This window comes from Macrotis lagotis, chromosome 1 (assembly GCF_037893015.1).
Source record: "Macrotis lagotis isolate mMagLag1 chromosome 1, bilby.v1.9.chrom.fasta, whole genome shotgun sequence".
Taxonomy (NCBI): domain Eukaryota; kingdom Metazoa; phylum Chordata; class Mammalia; order Peramelemorphia; family Peramelidae; genus Macrotis; species Macrotis lagotis.
The window spans coordinates 909,732,915-909,753,837 of record NC_133658.1 but is presented as its reverse complement, the minus strand read 5'-3'; the positions used below and the strand labels follow the sequence as shown (position 1 = coordinate 909,753,837).

The 20,923-nt window shown below is 47.1% G+C and overlaps 1 protein-coding gene across 5 annotated transcripts; it reads left to right on the top strand.

The window, feature by feature from the left end:
• Nucleotides 1-9,473: 9,473 nt before the first annotated feature.
• LOC141509738 (sialic acid-binding Ig-like lectin 14) lies at nt 9,474-15,886 on the top strand. Of its 5 annotated transcripts, none has more exons than XM_074219487.1 (6): nt 9,475-9,597; nt 9,683-10,048; nt 10,629-10,913; nt 11,155-11,439; nt 14,776-14,890; nt 15,292-15,885. In XM_074219487.1, exons 1-6 carry the CDS (start codon nt 9,561-9,563, stop codon nt 15,524-15,526), a joined length of 1,323 nt encoding a protein of 440 aa, XP_074075588.1. In that variant the 5' UTR covers nt 9,475-9,560; the 3' UTR covers nt 15,527-15,885. The 5 variants fall into 5 exon arrangements, 4 of the variants coding, with proteins under 4 accessions (XP_074075591.1, XP_074075588.1, XP_074075589.1 ...); XM_074219488.1 differs by having other exon boundaries at nt 15,055-15,381; XR_012474698.1 differs by lacking the exon at nt 15,292-15,885 and having other exon boundaries at nt 9,474-9,597; nt 11,155-13,555; nt 14,776-14,833.
• Nucleotides 15,887-20,923: the final 5,037 nt, after the last annotated feature.

Sequence of the window (20,923 nt, the reverse complement as noted above, 5' to 3'; positions counted from 1 at the left end):
AAAGCTCCAGAGCTGCAGAGGGGAGGGAACTTGGTGGGGTCCTCTTTGTAAGGAGCTAGTCCCCACCCCCAGGCAAGACTGAGGGGCCCATGGATCATGCTAGAAAGGTGCCTTGGATCAGTTGTTGAGAGATGTAGGGTCAAATATCAGATATCCCACAGAGGTTCTAGGGGGCATTTCAGCCTCTAAGTATCTCCTCGCTCTCTCGGATTCAGTTTCCCGATGAAGGAGGTGTTGTCCCTTCCTTTAATGCTCCGTCCTTTTGACCCATCATCTACAAGTGAGTCCTACCGGAGATCACATTGGGCTTATATAAAGGAAGATTCCCAGAATCACTGTGGTGACATTTCTGTTTTCTGGGAGCTTGGTTTACTGTTTCTGTTTTTCATATTATTTTCTCTTAAATGGTACAGTGAGAGATGAATAGAAAGAATGGAAGAGAGAGTCACAAATGAAGAGAGAAATGAAAAAGGAAGGAAGGAAGGAAGGAAGGAAAGAAGGAAGGAAGGAAGGAAGGAAGGAAGGAAGGAAGGAAGGAAGGAAGGAAGGAAGGAAGGAAGGAAGGAAGGAAGGGAAGGAAGGAAGGAAGGAAGGAAGGAAGGAAGGAAGGAAGGAAGGAAGGGAGAAAGGATGAAGAAAAGAAAGAATGGAAGAAACAAACATCCAGTTCCCTGCTGGGTACAGTGAAGGTGGGGACTAGCTAATGCCTGAAGTTCCTCCAGATTCTCATCCCTGGAACATCCCTGATCTTTTGCATTTTCTGTCCCAGGAAACAATTCATCTCTTCTGGTGCAGAAGGGAAAGTCCCTTCACCTGCTCTGTGCTGGCAATAGCAATCCCCCAGCTACACTGCACTGGATCCTGGGGGACCAAATCCTAACCTCTTCCCAGTTCTCAGATGATGGAGTCCTGCAGCTGGGGCTTCCCACCTGAGGTCAAAAGATGGAGGGAAGTATACCTGCCTTGCTCATCATCCTCTGGGCTCCAAGCAGGTCTCCCTAAGCCTCTCTGTGCTGTGTGAGTGTGAGGGGACTGAGTAGCAGGGCTATTTGAGTCCTGATGGGGAAAGGAGAATGTCACCCACTAAAGGGGGTTCTGCTGTATCTTTCCACAGATGCTCCAATGGTGCTCGTTCCTTCTTGCTCCTAGAGCAAGGAGGGATTGTTCTGTATCTGCTCTGTCCAAGCAGAGTCAGCCCCCTCTGTAGGCTGGTGGATAGAGGGGAAGCTGGTGGAGGGCAATAGCAGCAGTGACACCTTCCAGGTGATATCCGCCAAATCTGGGTCCTGGGTCAACAGTAGCCTGATTATGAAGGTGGAGTCAGGTCACATCCTCAGCCCCTACTGTGAAGTGAACATACAATACAAGAAGAATAGTGTCAGTATCCGGTTGATGCCGGGTGAGAGGGTTGGGACACCTGAAGAAATGGAGAGATGGGAGAGGGCTGATTCATGTGGCCAGTGGAATAAGAGGAGAGAGCTGAGTCTGAGGGTTACCAGGGGCTGCCAAGAGAGACCAGTCAGATGTACTGGGAAGATTCTAGTACAGGAGTCAGGGGTCTGAGTCAGGAAATTAGAGTTGGAAGCATACCACCCTCCATCTCTCGGTCCCAAGGAGACAGTAGATTAGTGATTCCTGCAAAGTTTGCTGAAATCCCAGCATCCTTTGTTTTCAGTGGTCCCCCTAATCTACTATCCTAGTCCAAGGACATTTTGGATCCAGGTCTGAGGTAGAAAACACCCTACAACATGTGAATTAACAAGTGGTCACTAAAAGAACTGACAGATATCGCTGAGTCTCACTCCAAAGTGTATCAAAGACCATGGACTATGAGAGAAGAAATGCAGGACTGGAGATGGACAAATGTACTGAATTTCTTTTTATTAATGGAGAGAACAGAGCATAAAAACTATAGGCCAGGAAACATGACATCGATTTTTGGAAAAGCTGAAAATGAAATATTAAAGGGTGGTTGGTAAACAGAAGGGGAAATTGTCATTCCATGGAGTCAATATGCTTGTCCAAGCCCAGATCAGGAATAGCAAGCCCCGTGGTTTGGTTTGATAGGATACAAACCCAGTCATTGGAAGGAAGGCTGGGCTTGGATTTAGCTTGATTTTAGCCAAGCAATGAATAGAGAATTTATATCACTCTTGTGAGAAAGAAGACAGAGTGTGGATAGAAGCAGACTAGAAATGGACCTGGAAAAGGAGGCAAGCTACTTGGCAGGAGATAATGGAAGCCATGACCTTCCATTGCCTCACTACTGATCATTCACTCCTTTCTTGATTTAAATTCAGGGATTCCCTAATTACCTCTTGGCCCATGACAATCTCTCTCATTTTCTACTATGGCTCAAAGATGACCCCAAGCAGGTACAATGAGTCTTCAATGCTATTTCCTTCAGTTCTGGAATATCCAAAATAGAGTTCAAGAGTTAGAACTCACACAGAGCAAGCCCTCACAAAGGGGTCTGGAAGAAATGATACAGGGACAGCCCGAAAGTCTCTCTTAAGAACTTTGGAATGGATTGGTCAGCATGGGAAACCTTGGTCTAAGACAGGGAAGCATGGTGTGCCATCATCAGGCGGGGTGGGGGTGGTATGTACTCTGTGAGGAAGGCAGAATGGAGCAGCTCAAAGGAAACATGAGATATTTAAGTTTAGAACATCCCAAGTGTTTGCACAAACTATTTGTGGCAGATCTGTGGTAGAACATTCCAAGTTCCAATTGGCCAGAACAGCCACAGTCAGATACACTGTAAATTTGTCTCTAACATAGTGATTTCATTTTGGTCTTCTTTGGTAACGAAGGACAGGAACCAAGCAACCAAGACAGAGTTGGTCAGAGTTTAGGACTCAGATCTTTGAGGGCTGGTTCTTACTGTCTCCTCTCTTATCATAGATGAAGTCGTCAGCAAGCATTTATTTAATGGCTGCTAGGTGGCAGGGACATGTCTGCAGAGGTGGTAGAAGGAGTTCAGAGAAACCTAGTACCTCTGGCATGAAGGCTGCCCATTCCTTCTCAAGGCTGCTCCTCTACTTTGGGTGTCCTTCTTTTACCCAATCTCACCTGTGGCTCAAAGAAGCTGTGGCATGCATAGGAGCCACATCTGGGAAACCCACCTAAGGAGATAGGCTAAATGAGATTGATGGTAAATGAGAGGTGTCCAAGCCATCTGTGAATTAGGGGGATGTCTACCCAAAGCAAATGAAGACTTCCCCTGGGGAAATGGAAGGATGAAGAATATGGTCCAGAAGGCCGCTGAAGCAGTGTAGAGTGCTTAGAGCTTGGTGAGACATCAAGGATGCCAAGCATCCATACTTTCCTTGGCCATCACCAGTGGTTCTGATTTTTGTCCTGTTTCCAAATCTGGAGGAGAGTAAGATCGCCACCATTGGGCAACTCAGCCTCTCTTCAATTCAATTCATGAACAATCAAGACATTACCCATGATGTCATTGATCTTCCAGAGAATAAACCGACAACCAGGTCCATGCACGGGACTAAGTATTAAGAAGAGAAAAACAGGCAAAAAACAGTGCTCACTGGGACCATCTACTGGGAGAGACCACATGTGGATGACTGTCTCCAACAAATGTTCCACCCAGAATAAATTAGAAGAGTTTCTGAGGGACAGCACTAGAATCAAAGTTTATTTCTATGTTAATTATTTTCATTCTATTCTTCCCAGTCAAAAAATCATCTTTTGAAGAGAAAATGAAGGATAAATGAAATGAAGGATACCTTAGAATAAAGGAAGAGAGAGAGAGCTTGTAGGAACCACAGAAGAGAAAAGGGCAGAACTGGAAGGGAGTGGTGACTAGGACCCAGGGGCATGGCTTTGAACAGAGAAGGTCAGAACTGGGAGATGCCTTAGGACATGAAATATCATCACTGTTAGGAGCCTTGACCTGAGACTATCAAGTGACCCTAGGCTGAGTTTCTATTAATAAAGGGGGCCAGTCCCTTCCTCAGTTTCTCCATCAGGTGACTGAGTTGGGTCCACAGACACAACCTCCTTCCCAGGCCTCTGGTGCCAGGAGCTTTGATCACAGAGGTAGTCCATGAAGGGCCCCCTGCATGCCATGCCCAGCACATCCTCTGGGTATCTCTATGCACAGAGAATTGGATGTGGCTGGAGGCTGGACCAGTGGAAGCTGTGGGGCCCTGGGGAGAGGGGATGTAGGTATCTTGGGGCAGACATCCTCCTACCATGTTCCCTTCTGTGAGACCAGCTGAGAAGGAGCAGGTGACTTACCAGATATTTCTGTCACAGCCAGCCTGCCAGAGGCCAGCAAGACCTCTGGTTCTTGGGTGGAAGCATTGAGACAGAGGACAGATAAGGAAAGCCTTGGGATGCATAGAGAGGTTGGAGAGTGTGAGGTAGCCTAGTAAGTGGTGGGGAAGGTCCAGAGAGGGAGTTGGCAGTTGGGGAGCCAATCTGTATTTGGGCTGCACTGTCTCTCTTGAGATCATACCTAGAGGAATTAGGGGAGTGGTGGCCCCAGTTTGCCCTGCCTTGATCTTTTCCCTATCTGAGCACATAACAGTAGGGAGAACTCAGGAAGCAATACTGAAGACAGACCAGAGCCTGATCCACCCATCTTCCCTTCAGTCTTCTCTGCCCAGGAGAACAGCTCCTGGCCACTGATCCTCACATTGCCCCAGGGAGCCCTCATGGAGGCCACCTTTCTTCTCACCTATGGCCTCACTTGACTCTATTATAACCAATAACTGAGTCTGCATTCTGACTCCCTAGCTCATTCCCTGCCCCTCACTTACTGCCCCTACTCAATCTGCTCATAAATGGCCCCTGGGGTGGCCCCTTATCCCCACCCCCACTGGCTGAAGTCCCTTACTTTTCCAACTGAGACCACCGCTAGTCCCATTTCTCACACAGGATGTCTCAAGAAGGGAAGTACCCACTATCTCCTGAAGCAACCCAGGCATCTCTGTGACATCTGACTTGAACCCAGCCAGACCTGCCTCCTGTCTCCTGCCCTTTCCACTCAATTACTCCATTTCTGCCCTCAAGGACCTAAAAAGTCAACTCTGACTTGCCAGTCATAAGACCAGTCTCCCATTCTGGAAGGCAGTTCTTAGGGTTCCCATAGGTCTTCTCTTTTCCCTCAAACATCCCCAGGCTTTTCCCCTGCTTGACATAAGCTATGTTGTCCTGGCTTTTCCTCAATCTGTTCTCCCTCTTCTCAGTGATTCTCAGTGGCCAAAGTCCTTCCTATATCCTGGGATTGAGAAGGGAACACAGCTCTCCAGATGAGGAGGATCTGAGCCAGGCCACCTGGAGCATCCCTCCATCATTCCAGGTCCTGAGCCTCTTTTAATGCAGCCTAGCTTTGAGTTAGCTTGTGGGGCTGCCATGTTGGAGTCTTCAAGGACTTGGGCGCTTCTCAAACTGCCCCATCCTGGTTGGCCTCCTCAGTGTCTGCCCTCTCAGGCTCCAGCCCAGGCCCTTGGGGTCTCACACACTCTCTATCTGAAAGGCCATCCCCAGGCCTGCTGACCTCTCTGTTGTCCTGTGGTTTGGGGTCAGAGGACTGGACTCTGAGCCAGGAAGGCATGGCTTCCTGGACCAAGTGAGGGACACTCCAATGTTGGGACAAGAGGCAAATAAAAGGTGTAATCTCTCTGAGACTCTTTTTCTTCACCTATAAGACAGAAAGAGAAACCCCCTTAGCAGCCCATCCCAGGGTTTCTGGGAAGCTTCCATGGGATAATGCCAGTTTCATACTTTCTCAGCCTCAATCAAAGAAATAGTCATTGTCCAAACATAGGTTAAAGCAAAGCCTCCTCCTCCAGCAGCCTCCTGAGCTTCCCCAGGCAGGACAAGTTGCTATCTACCACCCCCCACCCCCATTTCTGATACATCTGTGAATTTGTACATCTCAATTATCTGCCAGAGAGGCCACTCCCTGCCAGAGTGGGCGCTTTCTGAAGGCAGGAACTGCTTCCTGGCTAAACCGTGGACTGCAGAATAAGGCTAGGATGCACTAGGTCCTAAGTGTTGGGTTGTTCCATGAAGCTAGGTCAGCTCCAACTTCCTACTCCCCAGCCAGCGACTTCCACCTAAAGTCCAGTTGAAAAGCCCATATCGAGGTCCTCACCCTTGCCTCTGAGGCCTGGGCCTCTCTCCCTACAGACAATTGAAAGGAAGAGCCCGTGAGGTTCCCAAGATCTACTCTGCTCCTCTTCTTGAGCTTCCTCTACTCAGCCTCCCTTCATCTTCTCCCTCCAAAGTACCCTGAGGGGCCTAGATAACAGCATCCCCAAGGGAAAAGGGAAGACAGTGCTCCCTGGGGACTATGTCACCCCCCCACCCCCCCACCCCCAGGCTTAGACTCTCTCTGTCCATCCTCTTTCGCCTTGGGCTAAGGGAAGGTGAAACAGGAAATGGGTGTTTGGAGAGTGACCAAGGAGGTGAATGAACACAGGGAGGGATCGCCTCTGAAGCTTCTAAAGTGAGAGTGGGCCACCTTGGGGCCTTTGGGGCAAGGAGCCAGGAGCCAGGTTGTGAAGGCCAGCTTGGGAGGTGCCAAGGGATACGAGGCAGCATGGTAGGACAGACTTTCCAACTCCTGTGGGTGACTCTGTTCTCATGCTCCCACCCAGGGAAGGAGAGAACAGTTCTGAAGATGAAGGGATGGTTGGGGAAGACTGTGTCCCAGGACCTGTTGTCCAGCCTCCAGTAGTCCTGGCGACACACCCTTAGCTGTCCAGAGTACATAGGGCCACACTAGTTAGTAGTATGCTTTGTGGGAGCTATTTTCTCCTCAGGGGACTTTGAGAAAATCCTTTAGAAAAGTTCCTGGACCTCAGTTTCCTAATTTGAAATAAGAAGACTGGACTCAGTAATCTCTCAGGTCCTTCCAGCAGGCTAATTGACTGCCCAAGGAATGAGGGGAGGAGGAGTCTTTCTTTCTAGAGGACCCAAGCTGCAGTCATTGTTCTTTGCCACTAGATGGGGGCAGATCTCTTATCTTCATGGGATAATTTTCTCCCATCCCCACCTCCATCACAACTTCCCCAGGGGTCACTTCCCAGAGCTGCCACTTGAGAAGGATGACTCGTGCAAATATTTCCCACATTAATGGAGCCCAGAACCCCTTTGTCTTCATTCAAGGATTCACAATGGGGACAGAAGAAGCCATCCAATGGTCTCTTAACTTTTGAATTGATTGTCCAGCATGAGAGACCCTGGTACAGGACCTCCCAGCACGGTGTGCCCTCATCAGAGAGGGGGCTGTGTCCATGAGCAAGAAAAATGGAAGCAACTCAAAGGAACCATAAGATCCATATATTTAGAGTTACCACTCCAGGTATTCACATGGACTATTGGCGCCAGATCTGTGCTCTTTGAGAACCAAGGACAGCAACCAAACAACCAAACCACCAATTACACCTCAGGTTGAAGTCAATTCTTCCCTAGAAGAAGTTCCAACTGGAGAAAAGTTTTGGAATGCCATTAGATCCTTTCATGTGGCAAAGCATCTGGTACTGATTCTATCCCAGTTGAGTTCTTCCAGGTTGGGGGGGGGGGTTTCCTCATTGCTCACGCAAAACCTGAATGAATTTTTCTGGGTTATATGGCATGAATTTATCCCCTAAAAGTTCAAGAATGACTCTACTATCCAAGGTAAAGGCAATACACAATCCTGTGACAATCTCAGGGCACTTTTCTTTTAGTCCCTGGTAGCATGATTCTTGCTGGAGTCCTCCTTAATAGGCTGATCCTTCACCTGGGAGGCAACCATCTAACTGAGAGCCACTGAGGCTTCAGACAGGCCTGAGAAATGGTCCATGTGCTATTTACTTTCTCAAAACTCCAAGAGAAAAGAGAAGAATGACATTTATAGATCTAACCAGTACTGCCAGTCATAAGGGCTTTTTAAGGAAAATTATGTCAAAATTAAATTTTTCAGAGTTCATTACTATTGTGTGCCAATTTCCTGATGCCATGCTTGCCTGAGTTCTGGATAAAGGACAGTGATCCCTTTCTCCTAACCCACACCCAAAACTGTCTGTAGGATTTGTGGGAACTGGAAGAGTGAGTCCAGAAGAGGTTTTCACTAGTCTGGGCATGAGTTTATCCTCCCTCTGCCATGAGATGACAGTAAGCTCCCCAAGGCAGGCAAATCTCCCTTGCTGTCTCTGAATCAGCCTCACCCAGAACATTGCCTAACAAGGAGGAATCCCATCATAAGCCCTTGCAGAGTTTGTAAGTGCAGAGTTCCTAAACCTCATCAGTGGGATGACAATTGTTTTTAACCAAGATTGACTCTCTAGGAGTTCAAAGAAAAGACAGAAAAATCCCACAATTATCAGAATATCCAAAACAAAAATGATGGCTAAAATACTGCTGCCACCACCACAAGAAATGGGGAAGTGGGGATGCTAAAGTGAGTGAAAGACTACCAATATTATGTGGGATAAAAATACTAGAATATGGGGCTTTCAAAATGTAAGTGTCAATATGGGAAGACAGAGAAGCAAAGGAAGATTGGTATGAACTGATGCAACCTGGGAACTGTGAATCCAGGGAAACACTGAACAAAGATCACAGGAATCCAAATAGAAGGAACCAGAAGTCGTAGAGTCACTAAACATTTACTAAACCTTTAAAGTGTGCTAGACAATATGCTGAGCACCGAAGATACTAAGCAAGACAAGTCCAGTCCCCACTCAGGAGGAACATTCATTCTCTAGGATGATGTGCCAATAACTTGCTACTTAGCAGAGATTAAGACAGTAGAAGTAAATAAGTGGAAGGACTTCCTCCAGGAGAAGGCATTGGGGATGAGCTTTGATTCATGGCAAAAAAAGGAAATGAGGGGTGAAAGCCTTCCAGGCATGGGACACAGACAGGACAGAGGCCTGGAGATGGGCAATGGAATGCCATGCTTAAGGAGCTGGCAGATCGCCAGAATAGTTGGATGAGAGTTCTTGGAGGGGAGTAATGTAAGAATCATAGTACACAGTACATACAGCATTTGTATACTTTCAAGTTCACAAACACTTCAGGAACATTACATTTGATCCTCAAGTCAAGGATGAGAGGAAGGGTTGTTATGATCCTCGGTTGACAGATGGAAAACTGAGGCTCAGAGAGAGAAAAGAAGTCCCAGGAGATGTCTGAGGCTGGATTCCTGCTCAGGTGTTCCTGTCCATAGGTGAGTAACACAGGCAGGTGCAGCAGGATTGGATGGTCAGCCCCTGCTCTGCTCCAGACACTGGTCACTGAAGCCCAAAGTGTATCCACACAACCTCCATGGTTCTAGCCTCTACAGCAGATCTGTCCTCCCCCAGTACCTGAGGCCTGAGCGTTCCTGGAACTGACCTCTCCCCACTGAGCTTAGCTAGGAGGACATGAGCCCCTGGGTTCCCCTTCTGAGACCAGGCTTTCCTCCCTCCCTCTCCACCCAGGAGCTTCCTGTTTAAGCTTCCTCTTGGCCCTGAGATTGACACAGATGCCACAGACCGTCAAGGTGTTGGGGGAGTGACACATTCCCCACCCTCAGAACCTGGCTCTCTCCTGCTTCATAGATGATGCTGCTGCTGCTGCTGCCCCTGCTCTGGGATGGTGAGTGGGGCTGGGCCAGAGGGAGACTGGTCTGAGGTGGGGGAGAGGAGCTGGAGATGCTGACCAGGCATCTTTCTGACCTCAGGGTCCTTGTCCTTGGAGTGGACACTGAAGGTGCAGCCTTTGGTGACAGTACAGGAGGGCATGTGTGCCCACATCCCCTGCAGCTTCAACTTTCCCTCATCCTATGTCCACGATAAAATTTATGGCTCCTGGTTCAGAGAAGGACTACATGGGGGACAGGGCAGTGCTGTGGTCACAAATGACCCTGATGAGAATGTGAATGAGCAAAACCGGGGAAGATTCCATCTCCTTGGGGATCCCAGAAAGCACAATTGCTCTCTGAGCATCACAGACGCCCAGTTGACAGACACTGGGAAATACTACTTCCGTTTTAGAGGACCTGACAGTTACAGTTTCACAGATAATAAACTTTACGTGAATGTGACAGGTAGGATACTCCTGCGGGGTTCCCAATGTATGAAGCAGGGCAGTTTGGGGAATGGACTGGCCTTGGAGACCCTGAAACTCTATGTGGGAGGGGGGAGAGAACCTGGAGCTCAAGTGGGGAACCCCCTTAGGGTCATGGGCAGAGCCAGGGAAGGGTAGGGAAACCATTCTTAAAGCTCCAGAGCTGCAGAGGGGAGGGAACTTGGTGAGAACCACCCAGGCAAGTCAGAGGGGCCCATGGATTGTGCTGGAAAAGGACCTTGGATCAGTTGTCAAATCCCAGATTTCCCACTGACTCTCTATGGGGCATTTTGCCCTCAAAATACCTCCTTACTCTCTGGGACTCAGTTTCCCTTTGAAGGGGCTGCTTTCAATTTCCTTTTACATTCCTTTCTCTTGACCTATTATCTACAAATGAAGATGACAGAAAATTCGAAGAAGGAATACCTGGGGGAATAAGTGGGGTCATATTATTAGGTGAACACACTTGGGACCTGAGGGATGGTCTGGGTACCACCATCTGGAAGCACACTTGAGCTCTAATTCCCTTCCCCATGGCTCACTATCTCTCTCCTCTTCAGCCTTGATTCAGAAACCAGACATCTCTATTCCAGAGAAGTTGGAGTCAGGGAATTCAGTGATTTTGAATTGTACATTTCCTTGGGCCTGTGGGGGAGATAGGTCCCCCAGATTCTCCTGGAAGGGGGCTGCCCTCTCCTCCCAGCAAGAAGATCCTGAGGCATCCCACTCCTCAGAGGTCTCCTTCATCCTTGGACCCCAGCATCATGGTACCAATATCACCTGTCAGGTGACATTTCCTGGAGGCCGTTTGAGCACAGAGAGAACCATCCAACTCAAGGTGATCTGTGAGTTATGGTGACAGGAGGCCTGTATCCCCTAAAGAAGGTTGAGGGAGGGTTGTATTCTGAGGCCAGCAGATAGAGGGAAGTATACCTGCCTTGCTCAGCTTCTTCTGGGCTCTAAACATGTCTCCCTGACCTTTTCTGTGCTGCATGAGTGTGATGTATAATGGAGTGTTTGGATCCTGGTGGGGAATGGAGAGTATCATCCACTAAGAGGAAGGGGGTCTCCTGCATTCCCCCACAGATGTCCCCAAGATGTTCAACCCTACTTGCTCCTGGGGCAAGGAGGGTTTGTTCTGTACCTGCGCGGGCCAAGCAGAACCAGCCCCCTCAGTGGGCTGGTGGATAGAGGGCAAGTTTGTGGAGGGCAATAGTAGCAGCAACACCTTCCAAGTGATGTCCATCAAGTCTGGGTCCTGGACCAATAGCAGCCTGAATGTCAAGGTGCAGCCCGGTCACAACCTCATCCCCTACTGTGAGGTGAGGCCCCAGCACAAGGAGGACAGTTTCAGTGTCCAGTTGATGCCAGGTAAGAGGGTTGGGATACCCGAAGAACAGGAGGGCTGGGAGAAGCTTGATTCATGCAACCAGTAAGAGGAGAGAACTGAGGCTGAGGGGAAACAAGGGCTGCCAAGAAAGATCAGACTGAAGTATTGGGAAGAGTCTAGAGAAGGAGTCAGGGGTCTGAGTCAGGAGACTGGAGTATGAACTATACCAGCCTCCACCTCTCCTTCCCAAGGAGACAGCAGATTGATGGGTCACAAGGTTTGCTGAAATCCCTGCATACTTCGCTTTCAGTGGTTCCTTAATCTACTATCCCAGTCTTGGGAGAATTGGGGTCCAGGTCCAGGGTGGAAAACAACCCCCAACATGTGAATTAGCAACCGGCTCAGAGGAACTTGGTCACTAAAAGAACTGACAGATATTACTGAGCTTCTCTCCAGAGCCTATCAAAGGCCATGGACTATGGGAGGAGAGATGGAGGACTGGAGATGGATGAAGGTTGAGATTGTTTTTTAAAGTATAAGCCAGGGAACTTGCCATCAATTTTTGGAAAGATTGAGAACAGAATATTAAAGGATCGTTGGTGAGCAGAAAGGGAAACTGTCTTCCATGGGGTCCATATGCTTGTCCAAGACTAGAACATATATAACAAACCTCACAGATTGGTTTTGTCCAATGGCCTTTAGGAGGAATGTTGGGGATCCAGTTTAGCTTGATATTAGCCAAGTGTTAGAAAATTCAGGACATTCTTAGTGGGAAGAAGAAAGGGAATGGACTGATGCAGACCAGAAATGGTACTGGAAAAGAAGGCCTGGAGATAATGGAGGCCGTGCCCTTCCACATCTATTCATCCTCTATTCATTTGTTTCTGGCTTTAAAATCAGGTCTTCCATCTGTACCTCTTGGCCTGTGACATCTCTCTCACTTCATACTATGGCTCAAAGATGCCCCCAAGAAGGCATCATGAGTCCTCCTATGCCACTGCCTTCAGAGTATCTAAGAAAGAGTTTTAGAGTTAGACTCATTCACAGCAAGCGCTCCTGAGGGGTCAGAAGAAGTGATAGAGGGATGTCCTTAAGATCTTTAGAATTGACTGGGCAGCACTGGAGGCCCTGACCCAGGATCGCCCAGCATGGCAGGCCCTCATCAGAGAGGGAGGCTGTACTCTATGAGGAAGGTAGAATGGAAGAAGCTCAAAGTAGACATCAGCTATTAAATAGGATATTTAGAATAAACACCACAGGTGTTCACATGGATTATTTGTGCCAGATCTGTTGGAGAGTCTTTCAAGCTCATATTGATTTGGGACACAGTGTAAATTTGTCTCTAACACAGTGATGTCATTGGTCTTCTTCGATAATGAAGGACAAGAACCCACCAACCAAGACAGAGTTGATGAAATATTGGAGGACCGACTTATGCTGGCTTTTCCTCTATCTCCTCGCTAATCAGAGATGAAGTCAAGTCAGCAGACATTTACTAAATGCCTGTTACATGGCAGGGGCATGTCTCAGAAGTGGTAAATGGGGTTCAGGGAGGTCCAGGACCTCTGGGGTGAAGGCTTCCCAGATTTTGCAAGACTTGCTCCTCCACCTTGGGTGTTCACCTTTCACCCATTCTCACCTGTGGCTCCAAGAAACTCTAACATGCATAGATGCCACACTCTGGGGAAACCATCTAAGCAGACAGGCTAAATGAGATTAAGTAAATGAGAGGTAGAATGGAAGAAGCTCAAAGTAGACATCAGCTATTAAATAGGATATTTAGAATAAACACCACAGGTGTTCACATGGTCATCTGTGAGTTAGAGGGATGTCAATACAAAGCACATGAAGATTTCCTCTGGGGAAATGGGAGCACGAAGAATATGACCAAGAAGACAGCTGAAGCAGGCAATGTAGAGTGCTTAGAACTTGGAAAGATATCAAAGATGCCAGACAGCCATAGCAACCTTGGCCCTTGCCAGTGGTCCTGATTTTTGTCTTGCCTCTGGATCTAGGGGAGAGAATAAGATTTGGGGCAGCTCGGCCTCTCTTCAATCTAATTCATGAACAAGTCAGGATATTACCCATAATGTCATGGTTCTTCTAAGGGATCAACCAACAAGTGTGCTGGAGTTAAGTGTTGGAGAAAAAAGACAGGTAAGTGACAGTGCCAGATGGCAAGAATGGAGCCATCTACCAGGGGAGACCACATGTGGACAACTGGCTCCAACAAATGTTCATCCAAAATAAGTCGGAGGAATTTCCAAGGGACTGCATTAGCATCAATATTTATTTCCATGTTAATTATTTTCAGTTTTTTTCTTCGCCATCTAAAAACTATTCTTGAAGACAAAATCAAAACAAAATCAGAACTGAAGGAAGCCTTTGCATGTAAAGCTTCCCTTTTGAGTGGGAACCACAGAACAGAAAAATGGAGGAACTAGAAGGGGATGGGGAAATAGCTTAGAACAGGGAAGGACGGAACTGGGAGAGACCTTAGGACATGAAATATCATCACAGTCAGGAGCCTTGACCTGAGAACATCAAATGACTCTGCAGAGTTTCTGCTGGTCAGGAGAGCCAGTCCCTTCCTCCTCAGACTCTACATCAGGTAGCTAAACTCCTTCCAGTCCTCTGGTGCCAGGAGTTTTAACCACAGAGGGAGTCTATGAAAAGGCCCCACTTGCCAAGCCCAGCACATCCTCTGGGTATCTCTATTCATCAAAAATGGGAGGGGGGCTAGGGTCTGGCCCAGTGGAGGCTGCGGGGCCCTCGGAAGGAGGTTCCTGCTGTGGGCACATTGGGGCAAACATCGCCCTCTTATGCTCCCTTCTGGGAGACCAACTGAGAGGGTTCAATGAGTTACCAGTCATTTCTATCACAATCAGGGTACCAGAGGGCAGCAGTGTTTGAGTGGAAGCATTGAGACTAAGGATAAATGAGAAAAGCCTTGGGGGAGCCTAAGGAGGTGGGAGGGAGGGAGGCATTCTAGTGAGTGCTGGGGAGAGTCTGAGAGGCAGATCTGGGTTAAGGGACCTATCTGTATTCCAGCTGCAGAGCCTCTCTTGAGGTCCTTCCTGGGGTGATTATGGGGGAGATCCCACTTTACCCTGCCTTGATCTTTTTACTACCTAAGCACATTACTGCAGAGAGAAATATATAGGAAGAGATGCTGAAGGCAGTTATCAGAGCCTGGTCACCTGCCCTGGGCCCACTTGGCTGGCTCTGTCTCCCAACCCCAAAGAAGGACCTGGTTGCCCTAGGCCTTGGGAATTCCAGGAGGATGCTGGGACCCTGAGAGGGAGAGAGACTGGAAGGAAGACCTGAAGCCTCAGGGACTATCAACCTCTCCAGGTAACCATCCCCTTCTCCCTCAGTCTTCTCTACCCAGGAGAACAGCTCGTGGCCACTGATCATCACATTGCTCCGGGGAGCCCTCATAGCGGTCGGCTTTCTCCTCACCTATAGCATCACCTGGCTCTATTATACCCGGTAAGTGTGTCTGTCCTCTAACCCACAAGCTCATGACATCCCCTGTCCCTCATTCACTGCCCCATGTCCCTCCTTACCTTTCTTCTCAGAAATAGGGTGGTCCCTTATCATCACCAAGAGCCTAAAGTCCCTGACTTCCATCATTGGGTCTGTTTCTCCCACAGGAAACCTCTAGGAGGGTGCGTCCATTAGCTCCTGAAGCAGTCCAGACCACTGTGTGATATCTGACCTTGATCCCAGCCAGACCTGCCACCTGCCTCTGACCCCTTTCACTCAGGGGTCCCAGTTCTGCTCTCAGGGACCAAACAAGTCAACTCTGACACAACAGCCATGGGACCCACCGCCAATTCTAGAAGGCAGTTCTCAGGTCATCTTTTGCTTTTCTCTTTTCACTCAAACAGCCCCAGGCTCTTCCACTACTGGGCTTATGACTCCATCTCAAGACCTTTCCCAGCCTGCTCTCCTTCTTGCTGTCCTTCCAGAATCCTGAGCCCCAGAAGTGAACACAGCTCTCCAGATGTGGACAATCAGAGCCAGGCCACCTGGACCATCCCCTCCTTCATTCCAGGCCATGGGTCTCTTTTAATGCAGTCAAACATTGAGTTAGTTTATTGGGCTGCCATGTTTCTCAACTGAGTCTTCATGGACTTGGAGGCTTCCCAAGGTGCCCCATTCATGCTGGCTCCCATCTCAGGCTCCTCTGCCCCAGGCCTTTGGGGTCTCAGAAACTCTCCATCTGGAAGGTCATTCCCCAGGCCAGCTGACCTACTGACCTTTTCCTCCTCCTATGGTTTGGGGTCAGAGAGTTGGGCCCTGAGCCAGGAAGGCACGGCTTCCCAGACCAATTGATGAACCCTCCAATGATGAGACAAGAAACAAATAAAATGTAAACTCTCTCTGATACTCCTACTCCCTTTGTATCCTCCTCCTCCCAGGGTTTCTGGGAAGCTTCCAAGGGATCCTGGCTGTTCCACACATTCTCAGCCTCAGTCAAAGAAATGTTCATTGTTCTAACATGGGCTTAAGTAAAGTCAGCTCCTCCAGGCAGTCTCCCAGACTATCCCCCTACAGGACTAGCTGCCATCTCTCCCAACCCCCAGGACCCTTTATATGCATATTCCTGATACATTTGTCCCCCTGTGAGTTTGCACATTTCAGTGATCTGCCAGAGAGGCCAATCCCTGTCAGACTGGAAGCTTCCTGAGGGCAAGATTGGTTCCTGGCTAAACATTGGGGCTCAGTATAAAGCTTGGATGCCCTAGGTCCTCAGTGTTTGGTTGTTCCATGAAGCTGGACCAGCACCACCCTCCTGCCCCCCAGTCCAGCCCAGCCCCAGACTAGACGCACTCCCTCTCCCCCCAAAGCCCATTTGAAAAGTCCATATCAAGTTCTCCCCCTGCATCTGAGGCCAGGCCCTCTCTCCCACCTACAGATACTTCAAAGGAGAAGGCCCTGGGGCTCCCCAGGCCAGTTCTACTCCATTCTTGAAGCGCCTCCACTCTGGCTCCCCTCACCCTCACCCTCTCCACAGCCATGGGTGTGGTTGGGTAGCAGCATCCCTGAGGTAGAAGGGAGACCAATGCTCCCTGGGGACACTGTCACCACCAGGCCTCAGAATCTCTGTTAATTCTTGGCTTGGACCAAGAGAAAGTGCAACAGGAAATGGGTCTTTGGAGATTGACCAAGGAGGTGAGTGAGCACAGGGAGAGATCACCTCTGCTGTTTCTGAAGATAAGGTGGGCAGCTCTGGAGACCCTGGGGAGAGGAGACAGGAGCCAGGTTCTGGGGACCAGCTCAGGAGCTGTCGGGGATTCAGGACAATCTAGGAGGAAGGACTCCCCAGCCCTCATGGGTGAGCCTGCTCTCATGCCCCCACCCCTGGGAAAGGAGAGAACTGTCCTGAAGATGAGAGGATAGAGGAAGCAAGACTATGTCCCAGGAGCTGCTGTCCAGGATCCCTGGCCCCACACCCTCAGCTGTCCAGAGTATAGAGGGTTATGCTAGTCAGTAGGTTACTTCTTTGTAGTTATTTTATCCTGAGGTGACTTTGAGCAAGTAATTTGGACAAGTTCCTGGACATCAGTTTTCTTATTTGAAATAAGAAAGTTGGGGCAGCTAGGTGACACAGTGGATAGAGCACCAGCCTTGAAGTCAGGAGTACCTGAGTTCAAATCTGACCTCAAACACTTAATAATTACTTAGCTGTGTGGCCTTGGGCAAGCCACTTAACCCCATTGCCTTGCAAAAACCTAAAAAGAAAAGAAAAGAAAAAATAAATAAGAAAGTTGAGTTTAGTAATCTTTCAATTCCATCCATCAGGCTAGCTGGCTGCCTAAAGACTGAGAATTGCCAGATATCAGAGCATGGCCTCTCCCATCAGCCCTCTGCCTTAGACAAAAGTGCGTCTCCCTCTAGGGTGCAGAGGAGTAGGAGTCCTGATCCTTAGAAGATCCCACCTGCAATCATACTTCATTACCACTAGATGGTGGCAGGCCTCTTCTCTTCTATATGGGGTCAGTTTTTCCCATTCTCCCTCTGTCACAACAACCCCAGGGGTCACTTCCAGGAGCTATCATTTGGGGAGGATCCTGCCTCTTGCAAATACTTACCACATTCATGGCCACCACCCCCAGAACCCCATTGGGGTTCACAGTGGGAATAGAAGAAGCCACACCAGAAAGTCCCTCTTAAGAACTTTGTAGTTGATTGCGCAGCATGGTAGATTCTGGCACATGAGCACCCTGTATGGCATGCCCTCATCAGAGAGAGGGCTGAATTCAATGAGCAAGGGAGTATGGAAACAGCTCAAAGGGAACATGAGATTCAGAAGTTTAGAATAACCACCCCAGGTGTTCACATGGATTATTTGTGCCCAATCTGTACTCTTTGAGAACCAAGGACAGCAACCAAAAGCACAACAAAGAATTGTTCCTCAAGTAATCAGTCCCTAGCTGAATTGCAAATGGATGGAAAGATTTTGAGTGCCATTAGGCTCCTTTCATGTGCTGCTGATTCTATTCCAGCTGAGAACTACAAGGTGGGGGCTTTATTGCTCATCCAAATGTTGAATGAAATTTTGTGAGTTATATGGCTTGAGTTCATCCCTCATGAGTTCAAGGGACTCCTCCATTAGCCATCTCTATAAAGGTAAAGGGAATAGATCATCCTGGGATAGGAGGATGAACTCTCTGAGGATGAACTCAGCATCAAGATCAGCTACTGTACAATGAATAAATTCTTCAACTTGTAAAAGTTACAAGCCAAGACCAAAGTGGAAGGAGTGTTGGTGCATGATCTGTTGGTGGATGATTGTGCCCTCAGTGCAGCCTCAGAGGCTGAGATGCAACAGAGTATAGATCCATTCTCTGCTATTTGTGCTCTTTTTTGGTCTAACAATGAACACCAAGCAAACACAGGTGCTCCATTAGCCATCATCACACCATCCAGATGTGGAAGCATCAATTACAGCAAAGGGAGAAGTTTTGAATACTGTGGATAAGTTCATTAACCTTGGAAGTATATTTTCTTTTTGTATTAAAGATTTTATTTGAGTTTTACAATTTTTCCCCCAATCTTACTTCACTTCCCCCACCCCCCACAGAAAGCAATTCATTATTAGAGAAATGCAAATTAAAGCATCTCTGAGGTACCACCATACACCTCTCAGACTGACCAATATGACCAGAAAGGATAATGATCATTGTTGGAAGGGTTGTGGGAAATCTGGGACATTATTACACTGTTGGTGGAGCTGTGAACTCATCCAACCTTTCTGGAGAGAAATTTGGAACTATGCCCAAAGGGCAACAAAAATGAGCACACCCTTTGATCCAGCAATACCACTACTGGGTCTATACCCTGAAGAGATGATGAAAAAGGGTAAAAACATCACTTGTACAAAAGTATTCACAGCAGCCCTGTTTGTGGTGGCAAAGAATTGGAAATCAAGTAAATGTCCTTCAACTGGGGAATGGCTTAGCAAACTGTGGTATATGTATGTTGTAGAAGTGTATTTTCAAGGAAGGTAAACATTAATGAGGTTGATACACACATTCCCAGAGTTAGTTCAGTATTTGGGAGTCTGTAAGAAAATGTAGGAGAGAAGAGGTATTAGGTTGCCTACCAACCTGAAGGTCTATAGAACCATTGTCCTGAGCTCATTGTAGTGTGCCAGGGAATCCTGGACAGCATGCTAACACCATACCAAGAAAATGAATCATTTTCATTTAATTAACTTAGAAAGATTTAGAAGATTACTTGGGAGGATAAGATCCTAGATAACAAGGAATCATTTTGGATGAAACAGCCAATCCTTCAAATGCAGCGTACAAATCTATGGACTGGTCATGTTCTTTAAAAGCCAAATGTAAATTTGTCAAAAAGATGAACAGTTTTTGAAAATTCACACAGGGCCAGAAAAAGTGATACAAGGACCCTCTCAAGGTCTCTCTTCAGAAGTCTGGAATTGAATGCATGACATGAGAGACACTAGCACAGGACCTTCCTTTATGAAGAGCCCTCTCTAGGTTAGGTGCTGTGCTCAATGAACAAAACAGAATTGTAGAAACTCAAAGTATAAGATGAGCAAATTAGGGAATCAACCCCAAACGATCATATGGACTATCTGTGCCCAACCTGTAGGAGCGCCTTCCATGCCCATACTGGTCTTATGAGTCCCAGTCATGCACTCAATTGTATTTTAAGCATAGTTCCAAATAACTCTAAAGAAGGGCTGGGTCAGTCAGTTTGCAACTCTACCCATGGTGCATTCATATTCCTATTTTTCCACATCCCCTCCTGCATTATAAAAAAATTGTTGAGCTTCGCGCTTAAGATTATAATTGCTAAGTTTGCATTTATTCATCTATTCTTTTTTTTTAAATATTGAAGTAACTGAGTAAGCAAAAACAAGAAAGAAGTAGCATCAAACATTGATTAAATCTTTGGAAGAAATCTTGGAACCAGTTGGGGGAAATGGAATATTTGGAAGAAGACCAAAAGAAGAAGTAAGAAATATTCTTCTCTCCCACAAGTCAGACAAAAACACAGAAAGAAGAGCAAAGAAAGAAATCTACGAGATGTGTTAAATTTTAATCCCTCATCACTATCCTATCAGGTCTTTACATCAGCATTGGGATCCAGTCAACAGATCCACATCTCTTTTGCCTTTTATGTTTATTTTGTCAGTTACTTTAATATGCTCAAAGTGCAATAAAACTGAGCATAGATCTGATCCAGCAATATCACTATTAGATCTATACACCAAAGATATCATACAAAATGGGAAAAGCCTCACATGTTCAAAAAATATTTATGGCACTCTTTTTTTTTTCTTGGGTTTTTTTTTTTTTTTTTTGCAAAGCAAATGGGGTTAAGTGGCTTGCCCAAGGCCACACAGCTAGGTAATTATTAAGTGTCTGAGACCGGATTTGAACCCAGGTACTCCTGACTCCAGGGCCGGTGCTTTATCCACTACACCACCTAGCCACCCCTATTTATAGCACTCTTTATGTGGTGGCAAAGAAATGGAAATTGAGGGGATGCTCAGAAACGGGGGAATGACTGGACAACTTATGGTATCTGAATATTTTAGAGTTTTGTTATTCTATAAGAATCATGATCTACTGGACTTCAGAGAAGCATGGAAAGATTTCGATGAGCTGATGTTGTGTGAGTGACCAGAACCAAGACAACACTGTCCATATGCTCAACAATATTGTAGGACAGGCAACTCTGATGGATTCAGTTCCTCTCAGAAGTTCAATGACCATGGACAATTCTGAGAGACCTTTAAGGAAAATGCCATCCACAAACAGAGCAAAAGCTATGAATTCAGAATGTATATATATATATATATATATATATATATATATATATATATATATACATACTTATATACATACATATATATATTTTAATTTCTTTCATGTGTTTCCTTGCTTTCTCAAGTTTTCCCCCTTCCTTCTAATTTCTTTGTCACAACATGAGAAGGATGAAAATATGTTAAACATGTATAAATATGTATATAAAACT

Excerpts from the sequence above, each read along its gene's own strand:
- LOC141509738 (XM_074219487.1), top strand. The coding sequence starts at position 9,561 with ATGATGCTGCTGCTGCTGCTGCCCCTGCTCTGGGATG. Across the intron at positions 11,440-14,775 it reads CAGTGTCCAGTTGATGCCAG|TCTTCTCTACCCAGGAGAAC; the intron begins GTAAGAGGGTTG and ends CTTCTCCCTCAG. Across the intron at positions 14,891-15,291 it reads ACCTGGCTCTATTATACCCG|CCCCAGGCTCTTCCACTACT; the intron begins GTAAGTGTGTCT and ends TCACTCAAACAG.